Below are 25,189 nucleotides of genomic sequence, written 5' to 3' on the forward strand. Positions count from 1 at the left end.
CTCTGTTAATTAACCTTGTTAACCAAGGATTTGGAACATCAGCGGGTTAGTCTAAGAGGGCCTTTTCATCCTCTCAGTGCACATCTACAGCTGAGTAGGATGTCACTCTTGTGAAATAAGATGCCTTTTATTCTTTGGCATACACCAAACTGCTTTGTTATTTTTTGAGTAATGATGTAATATTCTTGATTTATGAAATGTATAAAGTGCTTAGCCTCATGCCAGGCTCAGTAAATATTAGCTATTCCTTTTATTATCATAAAACAAGTTTTTTGAAAGACTTTCTGAATGGAAAGGAAACACAGGAGCAGAGTTGTCAGAATCAGACAGACAGCTCAAGATAAATCAGTGCACAGCAGATTCTGGACTCTACATTCCTGTTGTTGCTCTAAGAGCAACTTACCCCCATGATATTTAAGCTCTTTTGACTCTCAAAGGGGTCTTCCAAGGTACCCCTCATCCCTTCCTGCTCCCCACGCCAAAGAAAATAAGAGACAAAAGATGCTGTTTTTCTTGCAAGGCAGGTGCCCTGTCCAGCCTGGGAAGGCATTCCAGGGTATGGTGATTAACACAGTTCTCTTAATCTTGCTTTTATGGTGAATCTCCAAAGCATAAAAGCAGTTGGCCAGTTGATTAAACTGTAAGAATACAATCAATCTGAAATGAAGGAAGCACCCATGAATACAAATGCATAAAATTGTCCATCCTGTGGAAAAATACAACATGAATCCCAACTTGAAATACTAAATACTTGAAATTAACCACATGAATGTGTTTTCTGGATTAATAGGTAGAATTTCATTTAATTCAGTAGAATGTCATTTTCAGAGTAAGAAGCAACCATTCTTTGATCTCTTTAGGAAAAAATGGATTCCATCAAGAGTTTGATCTATGGTCACTGCCTACTAGGGATTTCAGGGAATGGACAGGAAGGGTCCCTCCCATGGCACCTGATGTGCTTTCAGTGGGAGTGCTCCTGCTCTGTGAGCATCCAGGGTGTGTGGACATAAGCATTTATGTGGCTGCTTTGGAAAGAGGGACACAGGAGGCTGGCTTTTTCTACACCAAGGGACACACAGAGGTTCAGAAACACCAAGGCTGAGAGCAAGGTGAGAGGAAATCCAGAGTTCTGTGTCCTCTGGAGAGAACGCACTCCAGCTGAACACTCAGCACGTGAAAAGATTCTTTCACTCATATCTGTTGCAAGCAGAGATGACAAAAATGAGCTGTTTTTATTAATTTTAAAAATCTCACCATAAAAGCAGATAGTAACATTACTGGTATTTTCAAAAGTATTGGTTGAAAATACTAGTCCAGATAGAACACGAATGATACTTATAGTCTCCAGGTATATTCTACCAGAAAAAAAAATCCTTTTCTTCATTGAAATAAGCAATGTGTAACATTAGGTATCAGATGACATCAGCCAGAGTTCTTCTTCTTTCCAGTGAAGCCATTCATCACACTGAAGATGCCCATATATTCAGCCAAGAGCAGTCCCATCTTGATGGGCAAGATACTAAAGAGAACAAAAGAGGAAACATTCTCAGTTATTCATAAAAGCATCTTCATCAGCACAGCCGAAAAGCAGTGCCAGACCTGTCACAGGCGAATTCATACATGCGCACGTTAATTAACGTGCATACCTCAGGGTCACCCTGGGCCTGTCCACTCATGTTGATGTGGGAGGACACTGGCACAGGGTCTCTCTCTCTCTCTCCTTGCTTTATTTACATTATTCAATTCACTTCTCATGTCCATTTCCAAAGTGGCCTTACACTATGTAGTGATTGAAGGAAGCAGTGAAGTCTTGGGCTGGCTGAGCCTGATGGAAACCTGGCTCTGTCATTTAGAATGCCATCTCAAGCAAGTTATTTAGCACATGAGCCTCATTTCTTCCAGTGTAAAACGAAGTCATCAGTGTTTTTTTTCTGGGACCACTGCAAGAATTAGATGCAGTAGCTCCTCAAGTGTTTGGCAAGACCCAACCAAGACTGGTCAACTACTCCACCCCCACCTGCCCCTCCTAACAGAGCTCTCTGACCCTCTTGATTCCACTGAGGAGAGGTACAGTAAACAGAGCAGGCACAGTAAATCTGAGACTTGAACCAAGGGTGGGATAAAGGACCTGTGCACGCTGTCCATCTGGGGATACCCCATGAAATCCGGGTGGTTCCTGCCCTTCCCATTTTCAGGTCTCCTATAAATGTTACCTTCATGAGACCGTCCCTGAACACCACACTGAAAATCACATCTCAGCTTGTGCCCTGTCCCTTACACTCTGGGATTTCCTCTTCCTGCTTTATATTTCTCCATAGCACTTATGACCACAGAGCGTACCTTTTTTTCTTTTTTACTTTATTGTTTTTTGTTTGTTCCCTGTTCCTTACCCCTCTGGGAAGACAATTTCCACAAGGGCAGGGACAGTTGTCTCTCTTGCTCTTTGCTGTAACCCCCGATCCTAGGAGGCCAGCAATGCATAGCACACACGAGGCACTCTCTAATGCTTCTGGGGTGAACATTTTAGGGAATGTGTGATGTGATCCCCTTCACCGAACTTCTTCATGTTTCCAAAGTCTTCTCGAAGCTGGGTAACTCTCTCTCAATTTAAGGTCCAGAACTAATATCTTCTCAAAATAAGTATAAACCCTATACTTATTTAAAAAATTAGAAAAATGAAGTCCCATATTCTTTACAATTGGCATTACTAACTTCTATTAGCAAGTGTAGCTACTGTACTGTGAACATGCACACTGTCCAGGAAAGTCATTACAGTCACCCATTCACAGGCTGTCACAGCATTGACTTCTACATCTTAAATGAGCACATTGGACCCAGAGAAAAAGGTCATGCTCAGAGTCACAGACTTGGTAAACAGGAGGGTTATAACTCTGGACTTCAGTCTCCTTGTCCAAGATGCCGTGCCCCGCCCATACGGCCTCAGTCAGCCCTACAGTCAGCACTCCTGTGCTAGGTGAAGCGTGAAGAAGTAAAGGGATGGAAGAATGATTTTGGGTTCATTGCACAAAGTAGATACAATTAGCTAAAGAGAAAAGACATTTGCTTATGCAGGAAGAGCAGTGGCTGCTAGCCATGTGGTAGACACAAGGCATGAGATCTGTGTTCAAACAACTGAACAATTGTTGCTGTCAGGAGCAATGGAACCACTGGAAGTTTAAAACGAGACAGATTTCAACTCCATAGAGGGGAGAGGGTCAATAATCCAACGTGCTTCCTTGCAAAGCAGAAACCCCTACTAGGGGGAAGTGTAACAACATGACCTGTTACAATGTAGAAAATGAACTGAGACCTGGGAATCAGCAGTTGCTTCAGGCAGTTCGGCACTGCTGTTCCTGTAACTGGAGCAAATGCTCATAAATGGCAGGTGATATGTCTCAGCACTAACACGCAATGGAAAGCAGAGAAGGAGGGGAAAAGATGCTGTCACGTGCTTTTAAGAGGTGGTTATCTTTTCAGAGTTTTCCCCCCAAGTCTTTAACCATCTTAAGCACAAATTTATCCTCTATTGCCATTTTTACCCCTACCACAAGCTCCTGAAATATCTGCCTTAGTGTGTGGTCTTGACTTTGGGTTCTGCACTCACATAAGCATGGACACAATAGCTATTCTGACACTATTCTCCCATGACTGGCATAAGAAAAAGCATCTCTCCTAAAAAAATAGTAATTTCAATTTGTCCACAGATCATTCAGTGAATCCAGTCTTAAAATGTTTTTATATTAGTTCTGTAATTTTATTTTCCAAATGGTATTTGTCTTTGAAGGGTGGCTGAGAGAGCTGTAGCTAAAATAAAGTGGGGCCCAATGTTTTGTAACAATACTTCCTTAGATTTACACATGACTTTTATATATATATATATATATATATATATATATATATATATATACACACATATATATATAATGTGTTTTAAGATCTCTTAAAACTTATAACACAAAATATTGAATCATCTTCCATCCCATCATTAATTTCCCACACTTTTGTAAGTATTGAATGCCTTCTTTTTTGTCAGGCCTTTTTCTGGAGCTGAACATACACAACAGTGAGCAGAAACCAACTGGCCTCTAATCTCAAGGAATTTACAACCCAGGGGGAGACCTCACAAAGAAATGTACAATGCAGCTGTGAGATGTTCAAAGGGGGCCAAGGCCAGGTGCTAGGAGATTGTGCACTGGAGCCATTTGGGATATTCTGGGAAGTCAGGGAAAGAATGCTTACACCAAGAGGGGACACAGTATGTGCAAATGCCCTGGACTGTTTCCAGGACCAAGGACTCTGCCAGTAGGCTGAGCAGAGGCAGGGAGAAGGAGGGAGTGGCAGACGAGATGGGAGAGGTCAGTGTCAGACTACATGGCTTTTATAAAATTATAACCCAGGCCTCACCCACAAAGATTCTGATTCAATTAGAGGAGGGACTAGGGAAAGATATTTTTAAAAATCTTCTAAGTAAAGCAGCCAGGGTTGAGATTCATTAGCCTAGGATATTTGATTCTTAATCTAAGGGCTATAGGAAGCTACTCAGTTGTTGATAGTGGGATGACATTCAGATACACATCTTGTGTCACTAGGCTGCCTGCAATATCTACACCCAGTGACAAAAAAAGGAAGCCTTTAAAAAAGCATTTAAATAGCTTTCAACTTTATAAAACCCACCTTTTTAAAAAAGATAAAAAGAGGTGACAATAGATGTGCAATAGATGTGCTACCTAGGTATTCATTAGAATCTCTGGCATTAGAGATTCAAATTCAAATAGAGTGGTGACAATTTAAATTCCAAGTCTTCAAGGAATTTCCTATTTGTTCTCAGAAATCTCTCATCCTATATCATGCAAGCATCTTCCTTTAAAATGAAAACCTTACTCACTTATGCTCTTTATTTAAAAAAAATGTTTCCATAAAAGAACTGCAGATCCCAGAAATTTTTCTGATTTGAACAATTTTGTTGCACTAGGGAATTTGCGATAGAATTGTGTGATACCTTCCAAAATAAAGTGCCTTCCAAATAAGTCAGTTTGCTTATATTTGAGGTGTTTCCATGATATCTTATTTGATCCTTACAGTGATATGGTGAGGAAATGGAGAAACAAAGACATTAATGACTCCTTCAAGGTCAAACCAGAAGTAAGTCTTAGTTCTCTTGACTTCTAGCTTCATGGCCTTTCCCTGCCACCTCATGCATGAATCCACTTCTTTTTTGACAATAATGCTAAGAAGGCTGGCAGGATCCAGCTCCACTTTCTAGACCCCTGGGAGGCACGGCAACTATGCAAATTTGATATTATGTCAGCAAATGGGCACAAGGGGGGAATCATTTAACAGATAATTTTTAAGTGGCTTCTTCTAGTGGTTTTTCAATAAATTATTGATTGACACATTAGAGAAGTCATAGAAGCTGATATTGTTACCTTTTTAAAAACATCATGAAGTATATAAACCTTGGTATACACAAGTACGTTTTTTCCTGCAGGATAGCATCTACTATCTTTCTGACTGCATACTCTGGTTCCAAAATTGGTAACAGAGATGGACAGCTAGGAGGTAAACAAACAAACAAACAAGAAACCAAAGTTAACAAATAAATAAAAACAATTCTTATATATTGAGGATAAAAAGATTGTAAGACATTATCATTTATTTGCTTCTTTCACTTCCAGATTTGATCTATTTATTCCCTTATTAACAAAATGGTAATAACTAGAATATGAAATGGAAAATATGGAAAACGATGATTCTAATTAATACAGTGGGGTACAATATGCATACATGTAAAACCATACTAAAACAAGGTCTAATTATAAAGCAAGTCTTTGCAAACTAATTTTCTGTCATCTCCATGAGATGCAGAATGTGGCATCTGTGTCCCTTCACTGATTTCCAGTCCTGTGGAATCAGGGAAGAGGGCTGAAGGAAGGGAATGTGTGTGGCTGCCTGCTGGGGACATGGGTGAGCAGATTCAGGCTATCAGGTGGCTATGAGTGGGACACGGCTTTGAAAAACCATTCCCATTAAACTCCACATCTTAAACACAAACATGTTTGACTAAAAAGTAAATTCTGAAGCCATTTATAAATCAGGCTGAACCCCCAAAATACATCTTTTTACACAACTTTAAAAAACAGGTAGAAAATAATAAAACAGATAATCGATTATTTTCTAAAATACAGTTTCTTTGAAATTACAGGACATACTTACCCAGTAGTACAACCTTCAAACATTCCAGTTTTTATAAAAAATGGGCACACAATAGTGGTTTTGATCCCTGTTATTTTCTGAGCAAATAGTTCCATAAATATAGATTCAGCAAATCCAAAGGCTGCAAATTTACTTGCACAGTAATCTGAAAAAGACAAACAATCCTGATGTACATTCTGAAGTTTAAAAACTGGCATTACATTCAGGTGTCCTTATAACACTAACCAACAGAGAATGGATGCGCAGGGAATCTCTGATGGCCATGTTGCTAGACAGTACTTTTGCACTGATGGGTGGTCAGACAGTGGGCTAGCTCTTATGTGGGACACACAGTGTGTGTGTGCAGTCCCTGCCCCAAAGAACTTCAACCCAAGTGGGCAGAAGACGCACAAAAGAAGAAATACAGTAAGTGATGTAGGCAAGAGAGGGCAGCATGGGTCATCATAGTCAGACCAAAATTTCTTCTAACTATAACTCTTCCATTTCCAGAAGAAAAACAAAAAACTCAGTATCTTAAATCTCAACCTCTTAAATATCTTAAAAATGCAGGGAGAGTGGAAAGTGGCATTTATATCAGTTTAGAGCTTGCTGTCTTCAATCACTCTCACTTTAACAACTGAGTATTCAATTCACTGAATGGAAAAGTCTGGAGTAGAAAAGGCATTTGGGTGGAATTCTCCTTTCCTTTCCCTCACAGTCAAATGAGGTATATGCACTGGCTCTGTTGAGAAGCAGCTACCACAGCTGGCAGGAACCAGGCTGTAAGTGCCAGGTGTGGGGCTGTCAGGCCCACTGCTGCCTAAGGCAGAAGGAGGGAGAGGGAGAGGAGTTCTGATCAGCTTCTAGGATCATCGAAGTCATCTGGTGTATGATGACTCTGACATGCAGTTCAATAACCTCAACTCCCAGGATTATGATGAGCAGATGTGGCCCAGGACCAGGGAATCTGCATTCTAAATAACTTGGGCAGTTCTGATGCAGGGGAGCCAGGACCTCTACTGTGGGAATCAGAAAAGGCTTATACTTGTTTCTAAGGTCAGCTGTGGGTGGAAGAGTCCAGTTGAAGATAGAGATACTATGTCAGAAAAAGGATTAACAGAAGCTGTAAATATACCTGTATTACTTTGAGGTTTCATCATTTATCAGGTGAATGAAAGAAAGAGGTAATACTAATATGTGATGATTTCTAAGAGTGACAGAGGAAGGTAAGTCCAGGGTACAGGGAGATGTGTTTAGACTGGTAACGGTTTCAGTGACTGGTGGTTCTGAAAAACCTATTCACATAACTGAGATGAACTGTGCCTAGGCTGGTATTGTGGATCTTGAACGATGCCACTCAGCTCAAGTGCCCAATGGGCAAGCTGACCAAAGTTATCGGAGTGTTGCAGCTAGGCTTTCTGATGCATTAGTCTCAGGGATCTGTGTCAGCCAGTACACAGGACGTTGCTCCAGGGGATGATGCCCTGATAGGGAATGACAAGATTTCTGCTTCTCCTAGAACCAGCTCTTGAGTTGGATCCTTCACCAAGGATCTCGGTGCACCTCTTTGCTCCCTCCCCACTGCTAATGTCAAGTCAGTTGCAAGGGAGATAGAAATGACAATTACTTTGTGCAAGTCTTCCAACCAGTGGGAAAGCAAAGTGGTAAAGCTGAGGTTTCTTGAAATGGAGAAGTTATCTCCAAACTGACAGCAGGGGGAGACTTCAGAAGGCAGAGTGGTCAGTCTTACCATCCTGATAATGCTGCCTGGCAATCTGGGAGATGGTGACTCTGCTAATCACTTGTGTAAAAACATTCATCAGTAAAGTTTCTCTCTTTCTCTTTTTTTTTTAAACCCAGAGGACTGCATAAGACCTAATGATTCCAAAGTGCATACTTCAACTATGGGTAAGTATATCTGATCGACAGTTTTTTAAAAAATATATTTTATTGATTATGCTATTACAGTTGTCTCATTTCCCCTCTTCATTTCCCTCAACCCGGCACACCCTCTCCCACCCACATTCCCCCCTTTTAGTTCATGTCCATGTGTCATAAGTTCTTTAGCTTCTACATTTCCCATACTATTCTTGCCCTCCCTGTCTATTTTCTACCTACCATCTATGCTACTTATTCTCTGTAACTTTTCCCCCTCTCTTCTCCTCCCACTCCCCTGCTGATAACCCTTCATGTGATCTCCATTTCTGTGGTTCTGTTCCTGTTCTAGTTGTTTGTTTAGTTGGTTTTTGTTTTTGTTTTAGGTGTGGTTGTTAAGAACTGTGAGTTTGCTGTCATTTGATTATACATGTTTTTTATCTTCTTTTTCTTAGATAAGTCCCTTTAACATTTCATAAAATAAGGGCTTGGTGAGGATGAACTCCTTCAACTTGACCTTATCTGAGAAGCACTTTATCTGCCCTTCCATTCTAAATGAAAGCTTTGCTGGATAGAGCAATCTTGGATGTAGGTCCTTGTCTTTCATGACTTGGAATACTTCTTGCCAGCCCCTTCTTGCCTGCAAGGTCTCTTTTGAGAAATCGGCTGACAGTCTGATGGGAACTCCTTTGTAGGTTACTGTCCCCTTATCTCTTGCTGCTTCTAGGATTCTCTCCTTCATTTTTACCTTGGCTAATGTAATTATGATGTGCCTTGGTGTGTTCCTCCTTGGGTCCAACTTCTTTGGGGCTCTCTGAGCTTCCTGGACTTCCTGGAAGTCTATTTCCTTTGCCAGAATGGGGAAGTTCTCCTTTATTCTTTGTTCAAATAACTTTTCCACTTGTTGCTCTTCCTCTTCCCTTTCTGGTATCCCTATAATTTGGATGTTGGAACGTTTAAAGATGTCCTGGAGGTTCCTAAGCCTCTCCTCATTTTTTTGAATTCTCATTTCTTCATTCTTTTCTGTTTGGTTGTTTCTTTCTTCTTCTGGTCCACTCCATGGATTTGAGTCCCAGTTTTCTTCCCATCACTATTGGTTCCCTATGTATCTTCCTTCATTTCACTTAGTGTAGCCTTCATTTTTTCATCTAATTTGTGACCAAAATCAACCAATTCTGTAAGCATCCTGATCATCAGTGCTTTGAACTATGCATCTGATACGTTGGCTATCTCTTTGTTGCTTAGTTGTATTTGCTGTGGAGCTTTGAACTGTTCTTCCATTTGGGCCCCCCCGCTTTTTTTTTTGGTCTTGCCATGCCTGTTATGTAAAGGGGTGGAGCCTTAGGTGTTCACCAGAGCTGGGCAAGCCAGTCACTGGCTGTATGTGGGGCAGGGGTCTGAGAGGGAACAATGGCGCTTGCTCTGCTCTCTCTCAGACTCCAGCCCCCTCCGCTGCTGCCCCCAAGCAAACTGGGCCCTTCTGGGGCTGATTTCCATGTGGGTGGGCTCGTGCACGTTTTAGGACCCCCTGGGTCTCTCCAGTGAACTCTCCTGTGAGGCTGGGAGTCTCTCCCTGTGCCTCAACCCCCACAGGTGTTTTCAATCGGTGCCCTGAGACTCTATTTCCTGGCACTGGGACCCTGGGTTGCATGGTCTGTCTAACTCCCTATTTTTGCCTGGTTTATTGGTGTAGATGAATGTGTCTATTTTAACTCCTTGGTTGTCGGACTTCCATACAGTTCAATTTTCTGTCAGTTCTGGTTTGCTATTTTGTTTCTAAATTGTTGTTGTCCTTATTTTGGTTGTGGGAGGAGGCACAGTGTATCCACCTATGCCTCCATCTTGGCCGGAAGTCCTTGATGGGCAGTTTTGGTGCACTATTTAGTTCTCAGCCACTTCCCTTATTGAATACACTTCTTAATTTATTATCTACCCTGGCTGGTGTAGCTCAGTGGATTGAGCATGGGATGGGAACCAAAGTGTCCTAGGTTCGATTCCCAGCCAGGGTACATGCCTAGGTTGCAGGCCATGGCCCCCAGCAACCACACATTGATGTTTCTTTCTCTCTCTCTCTCTCTCCCTCCCTCCCTCCCTTCCCTCTCTAAAAATATATAAATAAATTCTTTAAAAAAAGATATCTTACAAAAATTTATTATCTTTATTATTGGTGCAGGTCAAAGCTGATTACTCACAGGTATTATGTAAGCTAAAGTTAGAATAAAGTGCAAGTGTGGAGGGTCCAAACTGCATGACCAGTGATATGCTAGGGGAGGAAAGGTTACCCTGGTGGCAAGGTCCTTTTTTCTTCGGTTGCATCCATTGCTAGGCACTTGGGACTTTCTGCCTGGCTGACCTTCTGTGCCTGGCCCCATTGTCCTTGCTCTGCTCATTTCTACCTGCCTGGGTCCTGGAAGTGAACTACAGGCAGAGGTTTGAATCTTAGCACCGCAATCTACTAGCTATGGAAGCTTGGATGCCACTGCTATTGTGTGAAATTTCTCCAAATTGAATTAATAAAGAATGATATAAGAGCTAGATCTCCAAGGTGGCGGGATAGGCAAACATGGCTTGGCTCTTTGCACAACCACATAAAAATTACAACTAAACTTTAGAACACCCACCACTCAGAACTGCCAGAAATCGAGTTGAATGGAGGTCCTGAAACCACAAAATTAAAGAAGAAATCATATTCATCCAGACTGGTAGGAGGGGTAGAGATGCAGAGATGTGGAATGGGCTAGTCACACACCCATGTGTGGCTGATAAAAATCAGAGGGATAGCAGGAGTGAGGGGTCCCAGCCCCACACCAGGCCTCCAAGCTCAGGGTTTCAGTGCCAGGAAGATAAATCCCTGTGGCCTCTGGCTTTAAAAACCAGTATATATTAAGTAGGTGGTAGAAACTGCTGAATTCCCAGGCAGTTCCTCTTAAAGGGCCTGTAATTGGATTTACTCAGACTCCCTCCCTCTGAGCTCCAACACCAGGGCAGCAGCTTGAAAGGTTACTAGTGGCATACAAGGAGGAATTGAAGTGTCTGGCATCAGGGCTAGAGTGGGGGGACAGCTTTCTCCAAGACAGACAGCTGGCAGAGGCCACTGCTCCTCTTCTAGGCTCTCCTCGACAATGGCAGAATGGGCACCATATCTGAAACTCCATCAACCTAGCTCACAGTTTGCCCCACACTGGTGATTCTCTGAGGCTCTCCCCCACCCAATTTATGGGCCTATCTAAATGGTTAACAGTGGCTTTTCCTTGACTTACCTTGGCTCATGCTTTTGAACTTCCTAAATCCTCTCAAACAAGCAGTAGCTGGCCTCAGCAAGTCCCTGTGCTTTGCTAAGTGGCTCCAGATCTGGCACTAGCAGCCTTGCTTCACAGCTTGGCCTTACTAGGGCACTTTGAAGCCCAGCAAAAGAAGCAGTCGGCTGCTGATCACTTTACACCTTGTACCAAGTGGCCCCAGACAGAACATAATGGGATATTGGGGCCCTGCTGAAGTAAGCTCTGCTTTGTAGAGTGAGATACTGCACAGCTGATCCTCTACAGAGGACAGAGGTTGGTGGTCAGTGGCTACAGCCAGTCCTTGCAGCTAACTGGTCTAGCTAAATCCCTTCCATTGACCTGCCAACAACAATCAAAGCTCAATTACAAGAGGGGGGTGTACTCAGCCCAATGAAGGATGCATCTTGAGTACCCAGTGTGGGTGAGAGGGGAGGCTGTGCCACTGGACCCTGAAGTACTCCTACTACATTAGGCCATGCCACCAACACAGGGAGTCACAGCAGCTCTACCTAATACATAGAAACAAATACAGGGAGGCTGCCAAAATGAGCAGACAAAGAAACATGGTCCAAATGAAAGAACAGATCAAAACTCCAGAAAAGGAACTAAAAAGGGAGATAAGCAATCTTGCAGATGCAGAGTACAAAACACTCATTATAAGGATGCTCTAGGAACTTAGTGAGTACCTCAACAGCAGAAAAAAGACCCAGTCAGAAATGAGGGATACACAAACTGAAATAAAGAATGATCAACAGGGAATCAACAGTAGAGTGGATGAAGCTGAGCATCAAATCAATGATTTGGAACATAAGGAAGCAAAAAACAACCAACCAGAATAGCAAGAAGAAAAAAGAATCCACCCCTTCAAAAAAAATGAAGATTGTGTATGAAGCTTCTGGGACAACTTCAACCATTCCAACACTTGCATCATGGGGTGCCAGAAGGGAAAGGGAAAATGTAAGAAATTGGAAGGCTATTTGAAAAAATAATCAAATCAAAACAAAACAAACAAAAAAAAAACCTTCCCTAATTTGATGAAGGAAACAGGCATACAAGCCCAAGAAGCACAGAGTGCCAAACAAGATGGACATAAAGAAACCCACACCAAGACACATCATAATCAAAATGCCAAAGGTGAATGATAAGAGAAAATCTTAAGAGTAGCAAGAGAAAAGCATGTAGTTACCTACAACAGAGTTCCTATGAGACTATCAGCTGATTTCTCAAAGGAAACTTTGCCAGCAAGAAGAAATGGGCAAGGGATGATCAAAGTGATGAAAAGCAAGGACCTACAATCAAAGTGACTCTATGCAGCAAAACTATCATTTAAAATTGAAGAGCAGATAAAGACCTTCTCAGATAAAAAAAACAAAACTAAAGGAGCTTGTCATTTATTATATGAAATGTTAAAGGACTTAAAGAAAAAGAAGATCAAAACTATGAACAACAAAATGACAATAAATACGTATCTATCAACAATTTAAACTAAAAAACAAACTACACAAACAAGCGGAACAGAAACAGAATCATAGATATGGAGAATGGTTTGATGGCAGCCAGGAGGGTGGGGGCGGGGTTGGGGGAATAGGTGAAGGGATTAAGAAGCACAAGTTGATAGTTACAAAATAGTTTTGGGGATGTAAAGTACAACATAGAAATGAAGAAGCCAAAGAGCTTATACGCATGACCCATGGACATGAACAAAGGTGTGGGGATTGCCTGAGGGAGTAGGGGGTGCTGGGCGGATCGGGGCAAAGGGGGAAAAGCTGGGACAATTGTAATAGCATATTCAATAAAATATAATTAAAAAAGGAAAAAGTACAAATGTGAAATGTTACATGTTTCTTACCTGCCAGTCCATTTACTCCAATTAATCCAGCTGAACTTGAAATGCAAACCAAATGTCCATGGTCATTAGCAATCATAGCAGGCAGAAAGGCTTTATAAGTCTAAGAAGAGCAAAGTAAAATTTTTAATACTTTATACCACATTTTACGCTTTTTCAGATATTTATATGATCATTGTGATTAAAAATTTTTTTAAGCTCATAAAAATACCTGAAGCTATTGGGATATAAAAGCTTAAACATCTGGAAAGTAACCATGTTAACTTGCTTAAACTATTAAACCAGTGTTTTCCTCATGGTATACCAATATTATTACAAACCATTTATTCAGACTTATATTTGACCTTTATTTTTTATTTTATTACTTTTTATATTATTTCTCCTCAGGAAAACATAACACTACAGAATGTCTATTACAGCCTATGGAGAACTTCATCCTTAGGCCACAGCATGAGCTCCTGGTTTCAGTCCCATAAGTCATATTTGACTTTAAAAAATAACATATCAAGACAATAATTGAAGCAGTACAGGAGAATCTTAGTTGTGGCAGCCACAGTCCAGAAAGGAAAAAAATATGATTATTTAGATTATAATCAAGAATAAGATTTAGGTATATATTGCCTTCTCCCCCGCTCCCCGCCCCGGGATCATATTTGAATTTCAAACTTTTCTGAATAGTGTTCACAGGAAATATTGTTGTTGGTTTCAGTTTAAAAAATACCACTGTGTTTTAAAGTTTATCTCTACTTCCTTGAATAACAGTTTCTTAATATTATTCCATGTCATAAAAAGAGATTATCTGTTGGAAATAGGGGACTGAGGACTACAGGACACCTTCAAGTTTGGTGTGGGATCAGGAGAAAAAAGATAAAGGAGAGAACATGAGCTTTGGGGGATGTATTCTGCAACAAAGAAATAATAACCAAATATTTGTTTCCTAATGTGAATAAATATGAGAAAAGGATGTCTTATAAAAGTCAACCAACCTTTGTTTGTCTGCCTCATAATGAGTTTCAGAGAGAACCTAACATGTAGAGAGAGATGAAAAATCAAAGCAAGCAGCATGGTGAAACACTTTGTGGCTTCTGCTATGAGTCACTTCACTTCTCCCTGTGGACATTCCCTTTGGGACCCTTGTCACCATGGGCTCTCTGATCCTCTAGCAAGTAAGTGCTTATACCATGCAGGTGCTCAGAGCATGTACACTGACTTGCCCAGGAAAAGTGTACACAGTGAGAGGATGTGAGGGGCGGGCAAGGGCCAGGGAAACATCAGTAGTTCGGGAACATCTAGAAGAAGAGATAATGAAAGCAGAGAGGCAGGAAAAGAATATGGAAGCCACAGGAGTGGAGACTTTTAAGGACATTGTCTTTATCTTCATTCTGACCATATATTCTGACTTCACTGTGATGAAGCACAGGGGCATGTGGGACAAGACAACATAAATCACTTGCAGTAGTTCCGGAAGGAGCATGGTGGCTACTTAGTTCTAAATCCATCTTTCTCCTGAAAACTGAAGAGAACACCAAGATGTGATGGTACCAGCACCATCACATTTTTGGTACAACCAGGGGACAGAAAACCTACAAATTCCAAATTACATTTTTGAAAAATCTTCACCTGAGGATATGTTTACTGATTTTAGGGGGTGAGGAGAGAGACAGAGAGAAACATCAACTAGTTTTCTCAAATGTGTGCACTGACCAGGGATTGAACCCGCAACCTAGGTATGGGCCCACATGGGTAATCAAACCAACAACCTTTTGGTGGATAGGATCATGCTCCAACCAAATGAACCACCAGGCCAGGGCTCCAAATGAAATGGAAAGGCTGTCAAAGGAGAGTTGGGTGGAGGTCCATGTGGAGAGGTGTGAGGAGAATGGAGGGGATCTCAGAAACCCCAGCACATAGCTGGCCCAGGGAAGGGCAAGCTGTCAGTGGGGAGGGAACAAAATGGCTCCAGTGCTAGGAAAGGCAGAATGAGGAGATGTGCAGGACTACCAAGAAAATGCATCGCCATGGTTGTCAGTGGCTGTGTCCCTTAATGTCCACAGCATGTGGTCAGTCACCAGGGCTACTGCTAGAAACTCTCCTTTCCTGGTGAGGTGCTGAGTCAGGTAACAGAATGTGTGGTTTTCCCAGAACAGACCTGATTAATGCTTGCTTAATAAAAGTCCCATTTCACTCTCAAAAGAGTTCCAGCTTAGGGAAATGATAAGGTCACCTTGGTCATGTCTAAGTGCTGTCACTTGCTGTGCACCCTCAAGCAAATCTTTTAACTTCTGTGATTCCTTTTTCACTAAGGCACCTAGGATAGTGTTTGGTGATGAATAAATGATAGTGTCTTTGTAGGATTCCCTGAGCAGAGGCTCTGGGAGGTGTGGGTTGAGTTGGATTCAGAGGAGATAAGTGGGTAGACCAGGATAATATGAAATTGAGAAGACTGTGCTTTATTCAGAGGATAATATTTATTAGGAGAAAAGAAAAAATAATTACCCATAAATGTGCTTTGAAATTCACATCGAAAGACTTTTCCATAAGCTCATCTGGGCAGTTAAGGAACTTCCTGCCTGTTACAATGCCAGCATTGTTGATTAGTATGGAAACATCACCAACTTCTTTTTTAACCTGAATTGAGAAACAAGAGCAACACCGTCAATGTAGTAACTCCTTACATGATGTAGGTTTAGTTTCCCCCCAATTTTATATTCCTCTTATCCTTGTTAACATAGACTGAGTTTATGCAGCCTGAAAACACAGCATGTTTTATTTCCTTTGCTGAATGTACAGTGCATCAGAGATCCAAGTTTGATGTATTTCTTCTCATTTATTCATTCCTTATACTCCAACACTGCAATGTTGCTTTCCTTCTACAGTTAGAGCTATTCTTATATTCAGTGAATAGTAACTTTGTTCTGTGCTCTAAGTAGCATATCACTTTAATCAATGTGACGGGACACAACGCTGTTATAACCATGCCATATAAATCAAGACCTAGCACACAGAGGTCGGGTGCTGTAGGGAGTGGAAAGAGGAAGTATGATATTCATATCTATCCTTTAAACACACAGAACCTGTCTGCTCTGTTTTTATCAACTGGCTGGTTTCCTTCTCCTTCTCATTAACTTCAAGGCCCAAAATATGTGAAGAGAGGAACCGAGTAGGCCCCATTTGCTGCTGTAATGCTGGCCAGAGTAGGTATCCAATAACTTATTTAAGAAATAAAAATTCTGCATGGGACACTGGAGGCTTCTGCTTAGAGCATATCTTCAGTGTGTAGCCCTGGCTGTCATGTGAGCAATGGGCACAGGATTCCAGTCCTGACACAAGGGGGTGGTGCCGTCCCTTTGCTCCTCATTGCGGTTTAAATTTCATTACTGTAATTGGTATCACATAGCAGGGACCCTGTCCCCCAAATCCAAGAAAAGCACTGGTGGCAGTCATGCACTGCCAGGGGGCTCACCACTGACATCTCCAGTTCTGTATGTGTGTGTATGTGTGTGCCTGCATATGTGTGCACCTGTCTGGATGGATGGTACAGTTTGGTTCGGGGGAGGATGGGTCCCACAATGCGGGTGACACGTGTTAGGTATTTACTAGCTAACAAGGTCTGTAATCTAGAAAATATTTAGGATGAAATAGAAACAAAGGAAATCTTACTCCCATGTTAGAGTCTTCAGTTCAAAGCACTGGAAACAATCAACAAAGTCTGATTTGGAGAGTGGTTAAATATATATGGTCAAATCCTAGTTGAACAGCAGTCAAGGCTAGAAACAACTAGGTAAGCCTTACCAGAGGCAGAATCAAAACCGGGACAGTTTGTGGCTGGAAGACAGCTGTAGTGTTAGAGGCTGATGTCCTAACTCAGAGTCATGATGGCTGAGCCAGAAGTTACATCTAAGGGAGAAATAACAGGGCCGTGTGTTCCACCGTCATCTCCCCTACAAATACAGCATGTCATCACACACTCAACATAAACATCAGATTTTAATTTCAAGGTAGGCACTGAAGGTTTTATTATCCATGACTCATAGCTCTGCAGTATATAAAAACTGTATATTTATGATTCATACTTGAAACATACCAGACTAAGCATTTGTGACAGGATTTTTCATGTGAATAATCTTTCTCCCTTTGATATATCTGTTTTGTATATAGGGTTATCTTTTTATTTTTAAGTATTATCTTGCTCCCAAGTCTACTTTTTTCCTTTAAATTAAGCATGGAAAGGCAAGTACTCAGCCTCTGCTGCTTTAGGGAGGAAAAGGATCAGGTTTAACTGATTGTGACTTAACTATATGTTTAACTATTGCTGACCAGTGATAACACAATGGAATGGTCTCTTGGAGATGAGTGTGAGTTTGTTGGTATTGTGGTGTTTTACAAGGGACAAAGGGCTAACATCTAAGGGAGAATGCCACAGATTCTAGTTTTATATTAGTTTTCTTTTTCTTTTTTTGCATCGTTATTCTCCTTGTTGTAAGAAGGTGGCAACAGTCTATTCAGCCCCAGCTCACAACCCTGGGAAGACTCGCACATGAGCTGTGCCCACTTGCTGGCCAGGATTTCTCTGTGTACACTCATGCTATGGCAACAGAAACTTCAGCAAGGCTGAGCATGTCAGTGTCTAGCACCACCCTGCCTGGGACGGCTGATTTGAATTTCCCAGACACTACTTAGTCATAGTGGGCAGCAGGTGAAAGTCTACTTCTACCAGTGACTACATGGTTTAAAAGGTGGAACAATCCTCAAGTTTGACTTTGAACATCAGGAATCAGTAATAAACCTTAAAAATTTTTCACAGATGCTACAAATACAAACATACCTCATTTTTACAAATAAGGCAAGACCTTCCATCAGCAAAAAGATCATAATTTGCCTTGTTGTGGCACTTGCCTTATTGTGACAGTCTCCCTATTGAGACATTCATTTTATTGTGCTGAACCCTCACTATCTCAAAGATATGCCTGTAATAAGTTAAGGATTTCTTTCTGTTGAACCAATTCAATCTACAGGTATGCCAAGCAAAATTGATTATGATTTGGCTTCTCTATAAGGGATCATGGTCACTAAACATATAGTTAACATAGAGTTAGGACACTTCCACATGCCACATCAAGGACAAGTGACAAGTACATAGCTCCAGTTTGGTCTTGTGTTTATTCTTCAAAATGACCTCTCATCCAGGATGCTAGGTATCAAGCTGGCCTTTTAGTACTAATCTATGATCTGGGATGCAAGCTTTCAAGGTTATTGGGGTCTCAGTGGAGATAAAACAATGTCATCCTGCTCTGACAATTTTCACTTCGATCCCTCCACTATGGGACACTTTTTAAAAATTCTCTGGTATCTTCCCTTTATCTAGAATAAGAAGTGGAGATGCTTGGTTTTTAAGGGTGGAAAATGGTTTGCTTCTCCTGAATACAGAAGAGTATATAATTAATTCTCTGCAAGACCCAGAAGTAAGAAAAGCTGAATAATAGGCTAGTAATATGGCCACGTTTGACCATTTCTGAAGCTGAGTATCTTGGGCAGAACTAAGTTATGAATATGGAGAAGAGGGAAGTAATTATTTATGAAGCGCCTCATATTAGCTTGCTCCATCTGAAGTGGTTAAGTGTTTGAAATAGGAGCCAGTTATTGCTTAAGGGAGGCCTGAGAAGTTGTTTGTAGTCAGTGTAAGCCAACATGCCAGGTGATTGGTATTTCAAGTGCAAAGACTTGAATTTGTGAGTTTGGCATGAACCCACGCTAGCTTGTCAGGCTTGGATCTCCAGATGGCTCTGGACAGCCTGTGATTGGAGATGTTAGAACAGATGTATAAAATGTAAAAACAAATTTAAAAGTTACAAACTCACTGGCCAGTGACCTGCAAACCTTTCCACTAGGAAGTGAAGTGAAAAGTAGCAGGGACTTAGAGCAGAGAAGCTGGGCAAGAACTTTCCAAAGTGGTTGGGCTGCTTGTCACAGGCCGGTCTGGCTCCTCCCTTCTAACTGAATGGGGGAACTCTGGGAAAGAAAAGTGGCCCTGGAGAGTGATGTGTGGAGTACTCGTGCCAATGTGAAGGAGAAATCCTTAATAAGGAAAGGAGGCAGCCAGCAAACAAAAATGTGCCCCTACAAACTAAGAAAACCCTTAGGGTTGGCACACGAGAGCTACAGTCTCCTGAAAGCATTCTTTATATGAACACCTCTGTCATTGCCAATATAACAACTGAGGTTAACAGTTCTTAGAATGAATAAGATATTCTAATTTTCTCATGACAACTTACGAGAAGTACACATTCAAATAAAAGGCACTGGGATGGGGTAGAAATAGCTGGATTTAAAATCAGTCTAAATAGGTGTTTACATCCTGGCTTAGTCGTGCAGTAGCTCCACAACCCTGAGCAAATCATTTAATATCTCTGTGACTCAGTTTCTTTATCCTCACAGAAGGATGCTATCACCTACCTTAGGGGCCAGTACAGTCAGTATAGAGTGGTGGTTAGAGCACCTACTCAGGAGTCAATAGACTCAGGTCCCAGCTGTAGCTTTGCTACTTATTAACTGTTTCTTGTCTAAGCTATTTACCTGCCCTCAGTCTTGGTTTCCTCCTTTGTGAAATGGAGATAATAACAGGCCTTACTTTATAGGATTATGATAGAATACATACAGGGTGCTTAGCATGGTGTATTGCATACCAGTGAGAACTCAAAATTCCTAATTTCCACTCTCCAATAATTTTTACATTAAAGGAATGCTGAAGATAGACAAATTGGCACTGAGAAATGGCAGACAAAGAATCTGACGTATGTCCAAGTATTTACATAGAGTTCTTACTATCCATAGCAAACAGGGAGCACCCAGGTTTTACCTGATCAGCTAATCTATACACTTCTTCCTTTCGACTGCAGTCACAGGTATAGGCATAGGCTCTTGTGGCTCCCTCGTCCTGAGCCATCCTGCGTGTCTCCTCATTGCCCTCCTCATTGACATCCCAGAGAACAAGCACAGCTCTGAGGCGGGCGAATTTGAGGGCTAAAAGCCTTCCGAGTCCACTCCCAGCACCTGTTACAAGTATGATTTCACCAGCAACATTCTTCCTTGGCTTTGGAATTAAGGTAAAAGTCAGAGTCTCCAGAAGAGCGAACAGTGATTTTCCTAAGAAAATTAAAAATTTCGTTGCAGAGTCCATTTTGGGAGCCATTTTCTGACTGACACCTATAGAGAAAGAAAGACTTGTATGAAGACTGAGGCGTCTGTGTTTGCTTACTACATCAAGCTCAAAGTTTTGGAAATATTAAAAAAAAAAAACCCAAAACCCAAAAAACTGAGAAGCATGATTTAAACATCTCTCCTGGTAGCAGACTCTGAACTTAGAAAGAGGAGGGGACTGCATCTTGGTTGAATTTAATGCTTGTTGCACATTCTTGATGCACAGCATCAAGCCTGGCCCACAACTGTGCGCTGCTAAGTAAGTATTACAGGTGACAAATGTTCATTCATGTTTATTAACCACACCCAAATTTAACCCAGAGGAGACATTCATTATTTCTCAGACCTAACCTTTCTTCCTGATAATCAGAATCCTGTTGACTGATTTATGTTCAAAGCCTTGACCATATCATGATGTTGGTGCCATCCCTGCTATGTCTTTGGTTTTATTTTTGTCCCCTTTTAGGTTTGTGTTTTCTCATTTGCACCATTGTTCTTTAATTATGTGTCACAATTTAAAATCTGAGATTCAAGAGAAAAACATAAAATCCTATTTGCATGATGTATTTTAAGAAGAGTAATTAGTTGTTCATTCTAAACCTTTTCTGATGAATTTACTGTCAGCTCTGGATGCCCCTTCCCCAGCTCTGAGCCCCTGTGCCTGTGACCGTAGGCCACCAGTGAGACACATCTGGATTCCTGCCCTGCCTTGCCCTGCCCAGCTGTGAAACCTGGGTCTAGGTCTCCTCATCTGCTCTTACTGGTCCTGTGTTTTTTACAGATGAAATAAGAATGTATCTGATGTGCTGGACCACATGCTGGCTTACAGTAGGTGCTTTACAAATGTTATCCTGTTTCTCAGATTCATGGTGCTACTCCTCAACAAGGCATCTGATAGGTCTGCTGGATGAATAACAAATCTCCCCTTGACAAGCTCACACTGGGTTCCATGCTTATGTCCTGTTATCAGTTACTTACAGTTCAATGAGGAGTTTACAAGATGTTTTACTAACAACTAGTTGAGAAAAAAAGAGGTCTTATTTCCTCCAGGTTGAGAAGACATGTTTAGCAGGGAGCATATTCTAGTGGGAATGGGGGGGTTTCCGTGAGTGGGGTGTCCAATTGGCAGGCACAGAGGAGGGCAGGTGATGTTCATTAATGAACAGCAGGTCCTCACTTTGCAGTTGGATGAGGACAGATTAGTTACTATTAATGTTTATGGGCAGGTAGATTCAACCACAGGAGGGCTTTGAGGGCTCATTCTGCAGATGAGATTAAGGATCAGAAAGAATATATATGCAGTTTATCCAAAGTCCCCGTGTTTGCTAGTGGAGGGCCAGGTGTTCATTTATTATGTTTATTGAGCATTGATGCTGGGCACTGGGGTTGAGGGGATGGGTAGCCTCTTGTATTCTCTGGTCTGGTGAGCTAAGGATCTAGTCAAAGAGATAGACATTAAGTGAATGAATACAACAGCACAAGCTATAGTAGTATAAAGAAAAGTGCAGGGAGCTATAGAGAGTAGAAAGGAGATGTAGTTTAGGTTGTGGGCAGGATAGTAGACAACAGGAGAAATTTGCTGGGAACTGACAATTGAACAGATATCCATATGATGAATGGTGAGAGGTAGACAGATCTGGGAGTGGTGTGCCTGGCAGAGAAACAGAAGAGTGTGAGCCTTAAGGTAGGTATGACCTGTGTGTCCAGGGCTGTCCAGGGAATAAGAATGCTGGAACTGGGGAACATAGGCATTCAGGTTAAACAAAGAGTGTTTGCTGTGGAGCACTAGGTTTTACCATATGTTGGATGAAATGGCCTTTAAACTCTCTGGCATTTTGTTTGAATTTATTTTCATAGAGAGGTTGGGATAATTGCTTGGGAACCCCAGACCTTGCAGGACTTGGAAAGAAGGTGTCCTGAAGGGTGAATGTGGTATTTGGACTCTTATTTTAAATAGTCATGGGGTATGTACCTTTAGACATGTAAGGATGAGGTGCCTTTCTACAGTAAAGCAACACCCTGGGCACTGGCAACACCCCTTACATGAGAAAGCCCACATGAGGCCACTCATGCCCTTTCAGGCACACAACCATTTAAGTCCTAGCCAGAAGGACAAAGGTCTACTTCTCTCCTCATGATACAGGTGACTAGGAGTCTTACCACTGACTTGGGAGACAACAACATTCTTAATGCCAGGGGTGCCAATATTGCACAGTCTCAATGTGGGCATGATGCAACACCAAGCACAGGCCCATTGTGTATCCCTGTCCTGGCAGATGCTTAAGAGCATGGCACCCTGAGGTTCTCCCTTCCTCGGGGTTTATGGTGCCTGTGGGGGACCTGCACAGGTAATGAGGCCTAGAGATTAAAGTCTGGGTTGGATTTTGGATCTGCCACTCACTTCTCTGCAACCTTGGTTAAAATTATTTCATCTCTTGTGCATCAGTTTACTCCTGTAAATAGGGGAATGCTAACAGTACCTACCATTACTTATGAAATAGGGAGCCTTACATAAAGGTCCTCATTGCCCATCTGCCCCAGGCCCCTCCAGGATGCACAGGGCGGGGGTGGGACGGGACAAAAGGAGTCGAGGTTGGATTTCAGGGCCTGCCATGTTACAGGCCTTGCTAGAATAGCGCTAGGCACATAATGACAGCAAAATAAATATCAGCTAAAGCTCACTGATGTTACTGCTAGCATATAAATTAATGATCCCTGACTATAGCAATTAAAGATGGCTATAGTAACTATACTTACAAACAAAAGTAAATGTGAAGTTCCATTTTAGTGTAAAGACCCTTAGAAAGTGACAGCATATTACATTTAATCAGGCTGAAGACTTCTTTGGTGTCTCTATCTCCTGTCCTAGCCTCCTAGTCCCAAAGCTGAACTAACTGGGTACATTGTAAACAGATGACCCATTATTCCCAGGCCAGGGTAAGGCGCGGGGGTGATGGTGAGATAAGGGGCAAGAGAGTATTTGGGGGCAACAGGAAGGGAGAGATAGATGTATTCAGTAGCAGAGAGCAGGCCACCTGGGCAGAATGGACCAAAAGGGAGCCCAGGGAGTCATCCTACCCTCTGCTCTGGGTCGGGGAAGGAGGCTAGCAGTTCACCCTTGCGGGGCTCGGCAGCGGCCTTGGCAGTCTGGGCCTCTGGGACGCAGCCGCCTGGAGCTCACTCCGAGGTGCAGCGCCCTTCCGGGCTCGCCCCGAGCTCCCTCAGGGTCCCCCAACAACGCTAAGGCCCGAGTCGCTCGGATCTCGCCAGACTTGGGCCGCAGAGGGCTGGCGGGCCGCGAGCGCCACTCCTCTCAGAGGTTGTCCCCAGGCCCTTTACGGGGACTTGGCCAACTCACCCGAGACACGCTGCCCTCGCTGCCCTCCTCTCGGTGAAGCCGGCCTCCTTTGCCTCAGTACCGGGTCACTGACTCGCAGCTGGACTCAGGCTCAAGGTTTCCTCCGGAGCCCACAGGAGACCAAGTCGGAAGGCGGGTCAGCCGCGCCCTCCCAAGGGGTGGGGCCGCCCGGGCCCACGAGCGCCAGGTGCGCCGCATTCCTTACTTTTTTCTCCGGCGCCCAGATTTAGAAGTTGGAAATTAGGTTGCAAAGACCAGGTGCGCGCGGGACAGATTTCAAACATAAGAAGCCCCTCCTCTCCCCGCGGGACGTTCAAAAATTTCCATAGCTAGGCTGCTTCCTAGATTATTAAAGCAGAATTTTTGAGTTGGAAGGGGAACCAGGTAATACTATGTAAAAGTTCCCCAGGTGTTTCCAAGCACAGCCCAGAAGCCGGAACTGTTGTATTGGAGACCAAAGGAGAGGCAGGTGTGGGAGTCCAGGCAGGGAGACAGCCAGTCATACATGAGGGACGCTGGACACAGAAGCAGCATCTGACCCTTCCACCAGGATCAAGGTTAACAGCTTCCCTGGGGCTGTGACAGTAAATAGTGCTGGCGTGGCAGAGCCTCGGGGCAGCTGGAGGGGTCAGGGGAGTGGGTGTGGCTCTAGCCAGAGGCGGAGAGGAGGAGGATTTAGGGAAAAGCTCCTTCTAATATAGTGAAGTTGAGAAAAAACAGAAAAAGTCAGCAGTGTACTCTGATCCAACCAATATTTTTGAACATCTCTTTGTACAATGATTCAGAAAATACAGCGATCCACATCAGCCTAGAAAAAAAGATTAAAATCACTTAACCTTAGCTAATCATACTCTAATATAAGCATAACTTACCACTGAACGTTTGTAATAGAGGCTGGAGTTGATGGGTGGCATAAGGAACTGAAATGTCACTAAATTTGGGGGTATTGAAGGAGAAACGGGGAGTAAGGGCAAGACTGTGCTTGGAATTCACCCAAGATTGGGTAGGATGCACATAAGGGACAAGTGGTCAAGTGGTCAAAATATGAGTGCAAAACAATGGGGTTGACTGATGATATAATTAAGGGGAACTAGAGCTCTGCTGTTTGGAGGCCTCGCTTGGCCTTGATGTGGGGAAAACTCAGTGGATTGACCATAATGCTGAAAGCTAAGAAAGTATTTTTAAAGGGTCCTCTGTGGCAAAGCCTAGGAACAAACAATTAATTTATGATAGAAGATGCAGAATGGGCTAATGATGTATGAAAAATATGCTCAAACTTCATTCTTTGTTAGAGAATGAAGGCTGTTGGAGGGCATTTCTTGCCTTCCAAACTGATACATGTTGAAAGAAGAATGGCCTCATACAGGAGTGGTGTAAATTATACATTTCTAGAGAGCAAGGATTTATCAGGAGCTAGAAAGGGATAAGCCCTTTCACTCA

The 25,189-nt window shown here is 42.4% G+C and overlaps 1 protein-coding gene across 2 annotated transcripts; it reads right to left on the reverse strand.

The window, feature by feature from the left end:
* Nucleotides 1–235: 235 nt before the first annotated feature.
* SDR16C5 (short chain dehydrogenase/reductase family 16C member 5) lies at nt 236–23,890 on the reverse strand. 2 transcript variants are annotated; one of them, XM_036031129.1, is made up of 7 exons: nt 23,750–23,890; nt 20,051–20,397; nt 15,691–15,822; nt 13,198–13,297; nt 6,214–6,358; nt 5,427–5,552; nt 236–1,519 (listed from the first exon to the last, which is right to left on the reverse strand). In XM_036031129.1, the coding sequence occupies exons 2-7, from the start codon at nt 20,381–20,383 to the stop codon at nt 1,423–1,425; spliced, it is 933 nt and encodes a 310-aa protein (XP_035887022.1). In that variant the 5' UTR covers nt 20,384–20,397; nt 23,750–23,890; the 3' UTR covers nt 236–1,422. The 2 variants fall into 2 exon arrangements, with proteins under 2 accessions (XP_035887022.1, XP_028389829.1); XM_028534028.2 differs by lacking the exon at nt 23,750–23,890 and adding an exon at nt 23,470–23,666 and having other exon boundaries at nt 1,262–1,519.
* Nucleotides 23,891–25,189: the final 1,299 nt, after the last annotated feature.

The sequence above is a fragment of the Phyllostomus discolor genome, chromosome 7, assembly GCF_004126475.2.
Source record: "Phyllostomus discolor isolate MPI-MPIP mPhyDis1 chromosome 7, mPhyDis1.pri.v3, whole genome shotgun sequence".
In the NCBI taxonomy this organism is placed as follows: domain Eukaryota; kingdom Metazoa; phylum Chordata; class Mammalia; order Chiroptera; family Phyllostomidae; genus Phyllostomus; species Phyllostomus discolor.

Excerpts from the sequence above, each read along its gene's own strand:
- SDR16C5 (XM_036031129.1), bottom strand. The coding sequence starts at position 20,383 with ATGGCTCCCAAAATGGACTCTGCAACGAAATTTTTAATTTTCTTAGGA. Across the intron at positions 15,823-20,050 it reads TGTATAGATTAGCTGATCAG|GTTAAAAAAGAAGTTGGTGA; the intron begins GTAAAACCTGGG and ends TTCTCAATTCAG. Across the intron at positions 13,298-15,690 it reads ATTTCAAAGCACATTTATGG|ACTTATAAAGCCTTTCTGCC; the intron begins GTAATTATTTTT and ends TGCTCTTCTTAG.